This window comes from Lissotriton helveticus, chromosome 10, assembly GCF_964261635.1.
Source record: "Lissotriton helveticus chromosome 10, aLisHel1.1, whole genome shotgun sequence".
NCBI classification, from domain to species: domain Eukaryota; kingdom Metazoa; phylum Chordata; class Amphibia; order Caudata; family Salamandridae; genus Lissotriton; species Lissotriton helveticus.
Window position 1 is genome coordinate 83,843,634 of NC_136071.1, and position 15,416 is coordinate 83,859,049.

At 41.7% G+C, this 15,416-nt stretch overlaps 1 protein-coding gene across 1 annotated transcript in view; it reads right to left on the reverse strand.

The window, feature by feature from the left end:
- LOC144785054 (UNC93-like protein MFSD11) overlaps nucleotides 1–15,416 on the reverse strand; it is a 180,508-nt gene that overhangs the window by 56,399 nt on the left and 108,693 nt on the right. The window contains exon 7 of the mRNA XM_078664169.1: nucleotides 12,823–12,881. Within this exon, the coding sequence (XP_078520295.1) occupies nucleotides 12,823–12,881 (59 nt within the window). The remainder of the gene's footprint in view (nucleotides 1–12,822; nucleotides 12,882–15,416) is intronic.

The window sequence follows — 15,416 nt, forward strand, 5'->3', positions numbered from 1 at the left end:
GAATGCAAAAGTGCTTGTTGGGATGCATCATGCCATTTTAGAAGTCGCATCTTTTTTACGATTTCTAAAATTGCGTTAGCATTTAGGAAATCGCAATTGTGCGATTTCTTAAATGCTATGCATCATTACAGAAAAATATGCGTTTTTTAAAATTGGAAGTGCAAATTACCACGAAGTTCAACTTCGTGGTAAATTGCGAAATTGATTAAAAATGCACAAAAATGCATTTTTTAAACTGTAAAGTTACACACACACATGTCCTTAGGACATGTGTGTATGTAACTTATGCTGAAAAGTACATTTCATGGGTGCAGGGGGGGGTCATTTTGACCCCCCTCTCCACCCTTGAAATGCATTGATGAATTGCAATTGCACATTGCGAATTCGCAATTCCCATTCATTCCTATGGGCATTTTGGCCCATAGGAATGAATGGGAATTGTGAATTCGCAATTTAAAATTCGCATTTTTTATGCATTTCGGTAAAAATAGCGATTTTTACCGATTTGCAAAAAAAATAAGAAAAAATTCATGCATAGGCTTTTGCGAATTCTAAATTGCGAATCGTTATTTTTCGCAATTTAGAACTCGCAAAAGCCGATATTGATGCATGTGGGCCAGAGATTCATTAATTAACGCCATGAAAATAGGAAGGCTGCTGGGACCAAAGATCGTTTTGCAGAACTATTTACTACTTAGTGATGATGGTCCTTTAAAAGTATTTCTAAAGAATGTATGGATGTGCCCCTACCTGTTCTTCAAGGCGTGACACTCTGAGCAAGGGCAAACCGAGACCTACCTCATGAATATTCATGAGGTAGGTCTATTTGCGACCCACTGGGAATCACAAAATGTGTCAAAGACACATAAGTACTTGGGGGTTTGCAATTACAAGTAGCAAATTGCAAAAATTTGCTCTTTGTTAATCGCAAATTCAAACCTATGTACATCTTGCCCCAAGTGCTCCTGACTGTAGTGGAAAAGTGTGGCTCAATGGTTAGAGCGGCAGACCCTGATGCAGAGGTCTAGCCCGGGACCAGGGTTCAATTCCCCGCCTCGGCGGGTCTTGGGCTCAAAAATTCTACGGACCTGAAAATTCTCGCCTCGGTGCCTATTCCAATCATGGAGTCCCACTCTGCAACTCTGGGCAATAGCTTGCTAAATCTCCACAACGGCCCCCACAATGCTAAGGATGCCTGGCTTCACCTTGGGGTTGCCCAGGAGTGGACACCTCACAGGGAAAGCCAGAATGGGTTCCACAGCGGTATTCGTACAAGCGCCTTGAGACCCTTACGGGTGAGTAGTGTGCTATACAAGTATCAATTTACATTTACATTTTACATTTACTGTTCGAATGGGAGCCAAAACACTTGGCTGTGTCTTACTCACCTTTAGACTAAACACAACGCCAATCAGTAATGTAGAAGCTATGCTAGCACCAGGTCTGATGAAGCATCTTGAAGCTTTGGCGACCGCATAGCAAAACTTGGAGGCAGAGGGTAGCATTACTTTTTAGGTCGAGCCTAGGCAGCATGCATGTGCTGTCTGCAAGACCTGTAGTAATCTCTACATGGAGTGATATCCCGCCTCCTGCTTGCCATTGGCTTATGCTCCTGTTGCTCTTCTTTAGTTGCTCCTTATTTGTTGTTGGCCTCAATACATCATTCCTGTTTTGTATGGAGCAGCACCGACCAACTACAGTTTACTTACACTGTAAACTGTTTATGTGGTACTTTAGGGACTATTTCTTTTAATTTCCTGCTAGCCATGGCTCCCGTTTCATGGGCCGCCATGCGCAGAACTTCAGTATGCAGGGGCGCCGCGCTTAATGTATTAGCAAGGTGCCCGTCTTAATGATTATTATTACCAGGAGCCGACATGCGCATCACTTTTACATGCATGGGTGCCGCACTTACATGTTAGCACGACGCCCCTTTCATATTTGTAACATGGGCGCCACCGCATTCGGCAAGTAGTTTTTATATGTAAAGCCAAAGTTGCATTCCCAACAGCGGCCGACTTGAAGCTGGGAACCATGTTCGAGGGTGGCTCGAACATTCTATGATTGTAGACAAATCACAATCTCCCAGTGCAGAAAAATGTGTCCCTCTGTAATGCAATTGGTGCTCATGTACTTTCGAGTCAAGTTTGAGCTATATGAAAAAAAAAAAGATGGTAACGTATCTTTTAATATTGTTATACTCCTCCAGTGGAGAGCCTTCTTTTATTTACATTAAATGATGGCGGCGCGCATCTTCTTGAGCGCAACTCGCCCGAATCGTTGTTTTTTTTTAAACATTCAATAATGGCGACTGCATATCTCGTTGTAGTGGGTCACCCAACTCGTTTTTCTTTTTCTAACCGTGGCCTGCCCAATATCAGGAATCAGGCATTCTGAACCCGCACCTCCTCACCACCTCCCGTCATCCAAGGGCACCCCCTATATCCGGACTGCACAGAGGAGTACACTACCAGGCACAGCCATACCAACTGCCTGCCTTCCTGCCCCCCGCGGTGCAGCCACAGGACAATGGCTACATTCCCTGCGTCTGCCCCGCAACACGTTGTTCCTGCCATGGAGGTTACCCACAGCCGGGTGCAGTTAATCACTACAGAGATCCTAAAGCATGTGGCATTGCAGAATAAGAACGGGCATGCTACAGGTAGGCTTTTCTATTTATTTATTTGTTTGCACTTTTATATAGCGCAAACTTTACCCAAAGGTATCGGAGCGCTTTAATTCATCACCAATTGCATCAAAGTCAGAGAAAAGCCTTGCATTAAAGAGAGCAGGCATGCACAGCGGGGGGAGGGCTGGCGTTTATAAAGTATGTGCTAAACCACAGTGCGTGTTTCTGAAATGCGTAAAACTGCGCAGCCTAAAGTTGGGATGCCGGGGTGAGCTTGAACTTGGTTCCCTGCTTCTACAGTGGATCACTTAAAGTGCACGGGTGTAACGCAGTTAAATCCCACCATGGAGGATTGACAGCGTCCTCAGGAATTTATTTATAAAGAGCTGCGTAGATGGTTGTAAAAATGCTTCCATATATTAACAAGCATTACAATGCAATAGGTCTCGCATTTGCAAGAGTTTAAGCTATTGGGATTGTAAATGACAAGGCTTTTTATTTATCGGTTTTAAAAATCAACACATAAATAAAAGGCATTGTCCATTACAAATGCTAATAGTTCAAACTCTCGCAACTGTGAGACCTAATGCATTGCAAATGCTTGTTTGTGAGAGTAGTTACTCAGCCGCTGTCTGTAATGGATTTACATTATTGACATTACACTGCCATCTACTGGCTAGATACGGAAGTGTCTTTGAGTGTTTTGGTAAACTTTAAAGAAAACCATATAGACCTGTATGAGGTCGCTCAAAACTTCTATTTCGTTTTATTAGGTTCTTATATAGAGCGTCCCATGCCCTCTCAGAGAGCTCCACAAAGAGAAACGGGTACAGAGTAGAATTGGAACATGCATTGACAAATCTGGCATACTCAGCATAAAACCGCATGAAATTGCAAGCCTGGGACATCAAGTCAAAGCAAGATTAATTAACGGGTACAAAAAAAACGTAAACATAATTAGACAACATGAGAGTTCTAAAACACACCATCACAATATAGCCCTATAGCCTGCTGCTCAGGCCTATACCGATACTTAAAAGACCTTAACAACTTGTTTTAATGGCCCGAGCTGCAGGAGAGGGCCTATAACGATAGAGAGGGCCTTCAACAACTGGTAGGGCTACAAGGCTATTAGAACATTCCACTCACTGAAGGTAGAATATTCTAAATTAAAAAGGGAGAAACATGAAGACAAATATTGGAATGTTGAAGGCTTATACCAGCCATCATTAGCCCTGAGTCAATTTAGCCATCATCTTCAATGGAGCTCTCAACATTCTAATGTTCTAATGCATATTCAAAGTCTCAGAAGTAGACGCACAGAAGGTAATGTCGGCCAAGCGGTACGACACAGGGCTAGATGGATCCCAGCACAAGTTCTTCTTCAGCGTAAAGGAGAGGGGTGTAATATCGAGGGTCTGCGGCTCCTGGTTTTAGGCGCATTGCAGACTAAAGTGTCTTCATTGTGGACAATTCTTAAAATCTTTTGTGGCTGAGATACAGGCTTGCTTGGCCTCTTACATTTCTGTTCCCGGCAGAGAGCATTAGCGTGGGAGCAAGGTATGAGGAGTATGTTGAGAGCTTAGGTGTAATGCAGGCAGTTGTGGATGTGCTACCAGCGACCAGGAGTAGCCAGTTTAAAGCATTCAACAGAGATTTAATGAGACTGGATTTCCTCTTTCTGGCAATGAGTCGGTAGCATAGCGAACGACAGCTTTGGGAGGAGCAAGTCGGTATTTAGGGAGCCCAGTAAGTACAGCAATGCTGGACTTGTTTCTGGAGATGACAGATATTCGTGGAAAAAGGCACCCCTAGCAGTTCCTTTGATGTGTGTGTCCAGGCTAAGCTTAGACCGATTGTGACCCTTTGGGATTTGGCTGAGGGGATAATTGCTTAGAGTGTCTTGTTTCTGCTGTCATCGTGGTGTTAAACTGCTGTTGGATTTGGGGGAAACAACAAGAAATTCAATGTTCTGTGTTTTCAGTTTCATGTGGCACAATTATTTTTGTAGGTCAGTTGAGCAGTTTATTAGGGTTGAGAGGTCATGAGGGCCGCCCATCTTCAGGAAGACCTGGGTGTCATTCACATACTTTACTCGATGCGCGAAGTTGGCACCATCTCCAGAATATGGGTACGCCATTGAATATCTCCAGAATATGAGTAAGTCATTGAATATATCCAGAATATGGGTACGCCATTGAATATCTCCAGAATATGAGTAAGTCATTGAATATATCCAGAATATGGGTACGCCACTGAATATTTCCACAATATCGGTAAGTCATTGAATAGCTCCAGAATATGGGTACAGCATTGAAATCTCCAGAATATGAGTAAGTCATTGAATATATCCAGAATATGGGTAAGTCATTGAATAGCTCCAGAATATGAGTAAGTCATTGAATATATCCAGAATAGGGGTAAGCCATTGAATAGCTCCACAATATGGGTATGCCACTGAAATCTCCAGAATATGGGTGTGCCGCTGAATATCTCCACAATATGGTTAAACTATTGAATATCTCCAGAATATGGATACGCCATTAAATCCCTACAATATGGGTAAACCATTGAATATCTCCAGAATATGGTTAAGCCATTGAATATTGCCAAAATATGGGTTCGCAATTGAATATCTCCAGAATATGGGTAAGTCTTTGAATATCTCCAGAATATGAGTAAGCCATTGAATAGCTCCAGAATATGGGTACGCCCTTGAATATCTCTACAATACAGCTAAGCCATTGAATATCTCCAGAATATGGGTAAGCCATTGAATATCGCCAAAATATGGGTAAGCCATTGAATAGCCCCAGAATATGAGTAAGCCATTGAATAGCTCCAGAATATGGGTATGCCACTGAAATCTCCAGAATATGAGTGTGCCTCTGAATATCTCCACAATATGAGTAAGCTATTGAATTTCTCTAGATTATGGGCACACCATTGAATATCTCCACAATATGGGCAAGGCACTTAATATCCCCAAACATTGGGTAAGCCATTGAATAGCTCTAGAATTTGAGTAAGTCATTGAATATCTCCACAATATGGGTACGCTATTGAATGTCTCCAGATTATGGGTACACCACTGAATATCTCCACAGTATGGGTAAACCACTGAATATATCCAGAATATGGGTACGCCATTGAATATCTCGAGAATATGGGTAAGCCACTGAATATCTCCAGAATATGAGTAAGCTATTGAATATCTCCAGAATATGAGTAAGCCATTGAATAGCCCCAGAATATGAGTAAGCCATTGAATAGCTCTAGAATATGGGTATGCCACTGAAATCTCCAGAATATGGGTGTGGCCCTGAATATCTCCACAATATGGTTAAACTATTGAATATCTACAGAATATGGATACGCCATTGAATCCCTACAATATGGGTAAGCCATTGAATATCTCCAGAATATGGTTAAGGCATTGAATATTGCCAAAATATGGGTTAGCAATTGAATATCTCCAGAATATGGGTAATCCATTGAATAGCTCCTGAATATGGGCATGCTACTGAATATCTCCACAATATGGGTAAGCCATTGAATATCTCCAGAATATGGTTACGCCATTGAATATCTCCACAACATGGGTACACCATTGAATATCTCAGAATATAAGTAAACCATTAAATATCTCCACAACATAGGTAAGCTATTGAATATCTCCATAATATGGATAGGCCATTGAATATCTCTACAATATGGGTAAGCCACTGAATATCTCCAGAATATGGGTACACCACTGAATATCTCCACAATGTGGGTACACCATTGAATATCGCCAGAATATGGGTATGCCCTTGAATATCGCCAGAATATCGGAATGCCATTGGAAATCTCCACAATATGGGTAAGCCATTAAATATCTCCACAATATGGGTAAACCAATGAATATCTTTAGAATATGAGTTCGCCACTGAACTTCTCCACAGTATGGGTACGCCATTGAATATGTCCAGAATATGGGTACGCCACTGAATATCTCCACAATATGGCAACGCCATTGAATATCGCCAGAATATGGGTATGCCATTGAATATCGCCAGAATATAGGTACTCCTTTGAATATCTCCACAATATGGGTAAGCCATTGAATATCTCCACAGTAAGGGTAAGCCATTAAATATCTCCAGAATATGAGTATGCCACTGAATATCTCCACAATATGGCAACGCCATTGAATATCGCCAGAATATGGGTATGCCATTGAATATCGCCAGAATATAGGTACTCCTTTGAATATCTCCACAATATGGGTACACCATTGAATATCTCCACAGTATGCATACGCCATTGAATATGAAAGCAGCTCAGCATCCGTAAACTCTTCAACCTTCGAGAGGTTGGGAGGGTAGCACTTAAATAACAAATCAGACATCAAGATGCAGATAAGTACATAAGCTGTGTCTATTGCAGGCTAACATGGTTTCAGGTTGACATTATTTTCGCAAGATGTCCCCTTCATTATAAAGGCTGGGTTAGACATTAAATATTAGCTACATACAGTTTTGAGCAGGTTTTGTCCAGCATTCCCATACATTTGTGGGTCAGAATGTTGGTAAATGTGTGTTCTGGCCACAAGATGAAGGTCCGCGCGTACACCACCTATAAATGTTGCAATGCCTTGTTTCACCCCTCTGAACTATGCTTGCTATTCTGCTTAAAGGAACAATGTTTAATAAACAGAAGAATGCACATGGATGCTCCAGCATGAACATTATTACAATGTCCATGAACACAGAGAGGAGTTTGACCTTCCCCATATCCATACTACCAGAGGTCTCCTGGCATACAGGATATGTGAGATACTTCCATGATAGGTTTGAAATAGATTACGAGGAAACGTGCAACGTTAAGACAGACTTCCTTGAAATCAGGCTTGTGAATCTCGTAGCTGAAGAAGCTTTTTCCAAGAGCACTTCATCAAGTCTGCTTGAGAGCAGCTGCACTTAGAACTTAGTAAGGGCAAGAGAGAACTGCATATTTCTCTTGCTACTGAATCTACGCCACAATCATACTGCGGGGACACTGTATGTGGAAAGACATTCTGCAGGATTTTGGCTCATGAAATTAACATAGGACCTCTCATTCCTTTTTTTGTGAAGTGCTAAGGCAAGTTAATTTCCAGTAAAAGTATAATGCTTTCATCTACAGCAATGATGTCATTTCATGTCACTTTTTCAGTGACGTAGGTATTGTGATGTCATTTCCTGGCTTGTGAAGCAAAAGGAATGTTACATCACATTCTAAGATGTCCTCTGGGTTGATGTTTGCAAGAGGTCACACCGATGTGGTTGAAAATGGAAAACCATATGATTTCCCTTCCAATACTCCTATACTTTTTTTAAACTTCTTATAGAGTTTTGACCTTATAACACACCCAGGCTTGGTAGAGAGCCAGTAGTAAAATAAAACAAAATCTCCGCAATTTACATTAGATTGCCACATATTGGGCCCCACAGACACCAATACTCCTAACAATGTGATGGAATTGCTCCAGTCGGTATACCCCTTGTTGCAGGAATCTCATTAAATGGTACAGGGAAAGCTCCATGAGCTGTGAAAATCATGGTTATCGCACCCATGTTGAAGCTATCGTGATCGATACTGCGTGACTTTCGCGTCTTGACATTCTTGACAATCACCTCTGTAAGCAGTGGTGTTGGTGACAAAGGGAAGATAAACATCCCTTACCAATGCATTGTTTTTATATTATTACAGCCCATCTCAATAATCCTTTTAGGGGGTAAGTGAATTCATAACATCATCATTTGCAATTTTTGGCTATTTGTTACCCGATATGTGTTGGAAAGTGTGATCTAGCAAATATATCTATCGTAAGGTCTTTCTACAACTCCCATTAGTACTGGTGCTGAAAGCTTTCAATGTGGCACACCTGCTCATCCATTCTGCAAGCATGAAGTGTGCCCTATAACGATGAACGTATTTCACAAAGTGTTCGCTGCTAATTGCCTTGCTGGTCACCAGGGGCCATATGTATCAAAAAGTCATTTTGTGATTCTCAAATAGCGTTTTTTTGCGAATCGCTATTTGAGAATCGCAAAATGCTATCAGCCACATGCATCAAGCTGTTTTGCATTCGCAAACGGTGCGAATTGCAAAATTCGGCCGTTTGCGAATGCAAAAACCTGTTTTGGGATGCATCATTTTTTTTTCTTTTTTCGCAATTTAAGAAATCGCAATTTTTTGCGATTTCTCAAATTGCGATAGCATTTATGAAATCGCAAATTTTGCGATTTCTTAAATGCTATGCATGATTTATTTTAATTTGCGAATTCGCAATTTGGAAGGGGAAAATTACCATGAAGTAAACCTTCATGGTAATTTGCGAAAAGTTTCAAAAGTGCAAAAAAATGCATTTTTGAAACTTATATTTTACACACGCACCTGCCCTTGGGACATGTGTGTCAGTAAAATGTACTTACATGACATTTCAGGGGTGCAGGGGGGGTCCTTTGGACCCCCCCCTGCACCCTTGAAATTGCATTCTCAGTTTGCGATTCCTTAATTGCGAATTCGCAAAATGAGAATGCCTTCCCATTGATTCCTATGGGCCTCTAGGCCCATAGAAATCAATGTAACGCAATTCCTTAATTGCGATTCGCAATAGAGGAATCGCAAATAAAGAAAATTAAGGAATCGCAAAAACTTTTGCAATTTCTTGATGCATAGGATTTTGCAATTCCTGAATTGCGATTCCTTAATTTTTGCAATTTAGGAATCGCAAATTCCTACAATGATGCAGGTGGCTGTTAGTATGTAGGATTAGCAAATAATTTTGCGACTCCTACATATTCCTGAATTGCGAATTGCAAATTGCCATTCGCAATTAAGGAATACCTCCCCATTCATTCCTATGGGCCTAGAGACCCATTGGAATGAATGGGGAGATATTCGCAATTTGCGATTCTCAATTAGAGAATCGCAAATTGCAAATGTAAATTCAAGGGTGCCAGGGTGCCAAAAGGACACCCTGTTGCACCCCTGAAATGTACATATGTGCGCATGTGGCACACATACATGCCCTATGGGCATGTATGTGTGCCACATGGCACTTTGAAAAATGCAAAAAAGTACATTTTTCGAAGAAATCGCAAATTACTACCAACTTAAAGTTGGTGGTAATTTGTGATTCCTTATGGCCAAATTGCACATTTTCTGTGCCTCTTACATTGCATTTAAGGAATCGCAATTTGCAATTCCTTGAATACAATCGCAAAATAGGGAATCGCTTTTTTGCGATTCCTTATTTTGCAAGGCTGTTACATCCCACTTACCTGAATTGCGATCGCAAACGCCGAAATTCGTAGAATTTCGGCGTTTGCGAATGAAATTTTGTTTCATACATATGGCCCCAGAAGTCCAGATCACTGCTCTCTGGCCAAGAATACTGATATGGAGACGTGGATCTATCTTGCTTGTATTTCCTGTATTACTGGAACATACAACATCCCTGAAGCCTGTCAGGGGAACATCTGCTGTGACAGTGTCTTGTAGAGATGGCACCCTGAATGACAATTCTTTGTGTAGGTTTTCCTTTTTTCACCTTCTGGAAAATTGCTTCACCCATCAGGACACAATCCCTGATCCTCCAGATTTCCATTGGTTAATTCTTCAGCCGATTTTCTATGGGCACGTCCGTGCTCCCAATATCAGTGGTCTCAATATCAACAAATATTACCCATCAAGACCTTGGCCCATTATACTGCGGATGATGTGACATGTACAAATGACCAATGATGTCTATGACTTCTCCCAAAAATGAGATACTTGATCACTGTTAATCCAGCATCTCAGGCAAATTTATTATAGTGTGTGTTCCTTGAGGACGTGCTATACTCGAGCCTGAGCTTAACCAGTGTAACCAACAAGTAGACCTGTAAAACACCCTATCAGAGTGCTTTACATGAGTTGGGTTACAAAAGGACACCTTCATGTTTCGTTAGGCATGGGGAGATTAAGTGATTTGACCAGAAACACAGGATGTTGAGCATCCCTGCCAAGACTCGACCCCTGTTCCCCAGCTTCGCGGACAACCGCTCTAGCCATTAGGCCATATCCTCTCAGCCACATCATCACAAGATTTATATAAACTGTCTAAGGAGCTACCCTGATGAAGGCTCGGCAAAGGCAATTACTTTAAAGAGCTAACATGCAGGCATCTTAATACTCCGGATATATTTTACCCTTGGTCAAAACCTTATATAAAACAACTAGCAGCCCGTCCCGACGTTGTATGGGTATGAATTGCTGCCGGCCAGTAGTATATTGTTTTGTAGGATTCCGTTTTGATAGCATTTCTTATCTGTGACAGGCATGTGAAACGCTCCGATTCACAGTGCACTGCTGATGCACTTAAGAGTGCGCGTTCAGTAGTGTGTGAAATCGAGTTTCCCTACTTTATTTTTTTCCTTGCAAAAGTATATAGCGCGAACTCGACAACATGGCATGAGCACAATTTACAACTTCTGAAGAACACATTCATTGGTGGTAGGCACGGGGAGACAAAGCGATTTGCCTGGAATCACAGAATGTTGAGCTGATGCCGAGATTCAAACGTAGCTCCCCAGCTCTAAAGTTCGCAATTCTAGAACTTGTGGCGGGAGGTGTGTCTAAAAGTGTATGTCGGTGCTGGCCATCAATGAGAGAGACCTGTGCATTTTTCAAATGGGTGGTGAAAAAATATGAGTATGTTGCTGGAGATGTGGGCCGCCGTGCAACCAATGTACTTACCGGGGAGGGTAAACACCCATTATTCCGCAACTTTCTTTCCGCATACCATCACTCCGCATACTCTCATCACGAAAGTACCATGACTCCGCAATGCCATTATAACGCATGGCATTACATTTTAAATGCTTTTACCACGCATACATTTACAACGAAATTTGTTGTAAATGCATGAATGGTAAAAGCATGTTTTTTTAATGTTTGGATAAGGTAAGTATGGGTATAGGGGTATATGTTTTGGGGTACTGAGGTATATGTTTTGGGGTGTTTGGGTATTTTAAGGGTTCAGATATAGTTTTGGGTTATGGGGTATAGGGGTATTTTTAGGGTTCAGGGGTAGGTTTGGGTTTTGGGGTACAGGGGTATTTTAAGGGTTCAGGGCTAGGTTTGGGTTTTGGGGTACAGGGGTATTTTTTGGGTTCAGGGGTAGATTTGGGTTTTGGGGTACAGGGGTATTTTAGGGTTCAGGGGTAGGTTTGGGTTTTGGGGTACAGGGTTATTTTTAGGGTTCAGGGCTAGGTTTGGGTTTTGGGGTACAGGGGTATTTTTAGGGTTCAGGGATAGGTTTGGGTTTTGGGATACAGGGGTATTTTAAGGGTTCAGGGCTAGGTTTGGGTTTTGGGGTTCAGGGGTATTTTAGGGTTCAGGGGTGGTTTTGGGGTACAGTGGAATTTTTAGGGTTCAGGGATAGGTTTGGGTTTTGGGGTACAGGGGTATTTTTAGGGTTCAGGGGTAGGTTTGGGTTTTGACGTACAGGGGTATTTATAGGGTTCAGGGCTAGGTTTGGGTTTTGGGGTACAGGGGTATTTTTAAGGTTTAGGGATAGGTTTGGGTTAAGGGTGGGTTATGATTATGGGGTGCAGGGGTATTTAAAGGGAGCAGGGTGGGATTAGCACACGATATGAGACATGGCATGAAGGGCGGAACGTACCACACGCCCCAGCATTTGTCACGCCCCCAGCACACGCCCACAGCACAACGCAGACACGCCCACAAAGGACTACTTTGCTGGCACGGTTCTTTTACCTTTTAAATGTATATGGTGGGCGTCTGCATAGCCTATGTCCTTCTGCTGCAACTGCCCTTTCCAACGCTGTATTGGGTGTTGTGATTGGTGGTGTGGTTCCTGAGATTACCCGCCTCAAAGGTTTGGGCTCTCACTTTATTATATTAGTATAGATATCCTAGCGACTTCCCTTCCACTGCTGTACTCAGTATCCTTTAGGGAATCCCTGTGAATCCCTATGGCTAATGGATGTACATGCTTTGAAATTATAGGAGTATCTACAGCCCTCTCACGGCCTCAGCTAGACTCATGTATTCAATAATTCTGTTGCTGCATGCCCCCAATGTACAATCCGATTGCAGACCAAGACACAACGAGGCAGCAAATATGTGCTGGAAAACTAACTCCTGGTATTTCTCTATACCTGAGATGCTGCTTTTTCCATCTAACGCCAGATAGACGTACAGGTTCCCAAAGACGGAGCTGAAATAACAAGAAAAACAAGGGTTATGAATAGCTGCTAAATGGACATAGGAAGAGGAGAAACAAGGCAGCTTCTGAGGAACTGATGCAAAACCAAACTCCCGAAGCAGGTGTTTATGGGGATGATTCCCAAACTACATTTTCTAGAATGTTTAGCAGTACCACAATAGTACTAATAGCATACTACAAAATGCATTTCACAAATCAATGTGCGGAGGTTCCTCTTCTACCTCTCCTACCTTTTACTGTGTGGCAATCTCTGCCGGACTGCGAAATCTCCTCTCATGTAAGCATATGTTTTAGTAGTAAATGTAGGATTGACAGGGAGAAGAAGCTGGAAAATGGGACATACTTACTACTAAAAGGGACAGATTAAGGGAGCTGTGATAGGGGTTAAGTTTAGACTCCTAACTTTAGGACTCCTAAACTGAGAAAAATCCTAACTTTAAGACTTTTGGTATTCACAGAAGGCATTTAGGAGTCCTAACTTTATTACTCCTAAACTGAGAAAAGTCCTAACTTTAAGACTTTTGGTATTCACAGAAGGCATTTAGGAGTCCTAAAGTTAGGAGTCCTAACTTTACTACTCTTAAACTGAGAAAAGTCCTAACTTTAAGACTTTTGGTATTCACAGAAGGCATTTAGGAGTCCTAAAGTTAGGAGTCCTAACTTTACTACTCCTAAACTGAGAAAAGTCCTAACTTTAAGACTTTTGGTATTCACAGAAGGCATTTAGGAGTCCTAAAGTTAGGAGTCCTACATTTACTACTCCTAAACTGAGAAAAGTCCTAACTTTAAGACTTTTGGTATTCACAGAAGGCATTTAGGAGTCCTAAAGTTAGGAATACTAAAATGGTAGTAAGTTTAGGATTTTGTCTTAGGTTAGTTCTGTGAATTGGGCCCAGAATGAGGTCATTGTCTGGGGGAAGAGGTGGGTGTCTGAAAGGGAAGATGGGGCCTAGTGGAAGAGGAAGGGTCTGGTGGAGCTTATGTGTCCGATGGGAGCAAATGGGTTCTAGAGGAGGGGACAGAGTCCTATGGATGATATGGTGCTGATGGGTTCTATGGAAGTAGATGGCATTATGTGTAGAAAACGCGTTCTAGTAGAGGATATGAGGAATAATTCAAGGATGTTGTTGACTAGGAAAATGGGGCGTGTTCAGGGAGATCTCATCTAGCAAGTGAGATTGGTGATAATTGGGGCAAAGTCTTCTAAGGCTGACTGGGTTTTTAGTGGAGGAAATGTTGAAAAAGCTGTTTAGCGATGGAGATGTTGCCTAATTAAGGTGATGGGGTCTGGTAAATGTGCAGAGTTCTAGTGGACGGGATATCATCAGTTGGCAGAAAAGGGGGCCTAGCCGAGAAGATGTGTACTAGCCTGGAGAGAGGGGTGACCTTCTGGATGAAATTTTATCTAATAAAGAACATACAATCTAGTGGAAATGTGATTTAGTGGATGAAATGATATTCCGTTGTTTAGTGGTGGTAGAGCTTGGAGGCATTAGCCCTAACCTCATTTGTCTCACTTGAGTATCTTTCATAATTCACAGCAGATTACTTCATCTCCCCCTGAACCCTTGCCCATGCCTGCTACAATCTGAAGAGCTTTAAAGCTGCATGCATCTGTTATTAAATGTTATATATTTTTTTTAATGGACATTTACATTTCCAACTAGTTTTTGTGCCTGTGACTTGTAGTAAGAATCACAGAACATTTATATTTGCACTTGACCTCATTGTTGTGAATTCCGTATGTACAAGAGCATCTTAAAGCTGCCCCAGTTCTATCTAGATTTGCTCCAATGCACACCATGGTTATTATAGTAAAAACACATGGGGCACAAATCAGATTGACTTCTAAGGGATTGGCCTTAAGCTTCTACTATCTAGTCTGCTAATGCAGATTATAATAGCTGTACTAGAATAAAACTCAAATTTTAAACTACTGATATATCATGAATTGACATTAGGTGGTTAATTTGTTCACTCTTTCATATCTTTTTCACAGTTTAGGATCCTAAATCAGTTCCATCTAGTGCACACGTGCGTTGAACCAAACACCGAAGCATTGTTGAATGAATCTATAAAAGCAGACAGTAAATGAGAGAAATTCTTCAAATGTTCTAAGTGTTATCCTTTTCTCAAAGTTGCCAATTTTTCAATATGCCAGAGAAATTTATTGCATCTCTATTGCCTCACAACCAAACCTTGACTTTCAAAACCCCACCATTTACATCATTGAAACCCCATACACAGCCCAGGCAGTGCACTTCAGGTCTGTACGTCTGTCGGCACTGCATGCAGGTCTAGTATTCAGGACTAGAGATAAGACGGCAAATGCATTTACGTGCAATCTGTTATACCTCCAGCTATTGTGGTTCTGGAGCTCACTCACAGTTCTCCAGTTCCAACTTACCTCATTAATGCCTTAAAAGACCACCTACTTTTAGTGATTTGTGTATTCCCATTTTATTTGCACTTTGTGCACTTAAAAACCAATCAGCTCTATCACTCATGAAAAGAAGACTTCTATTC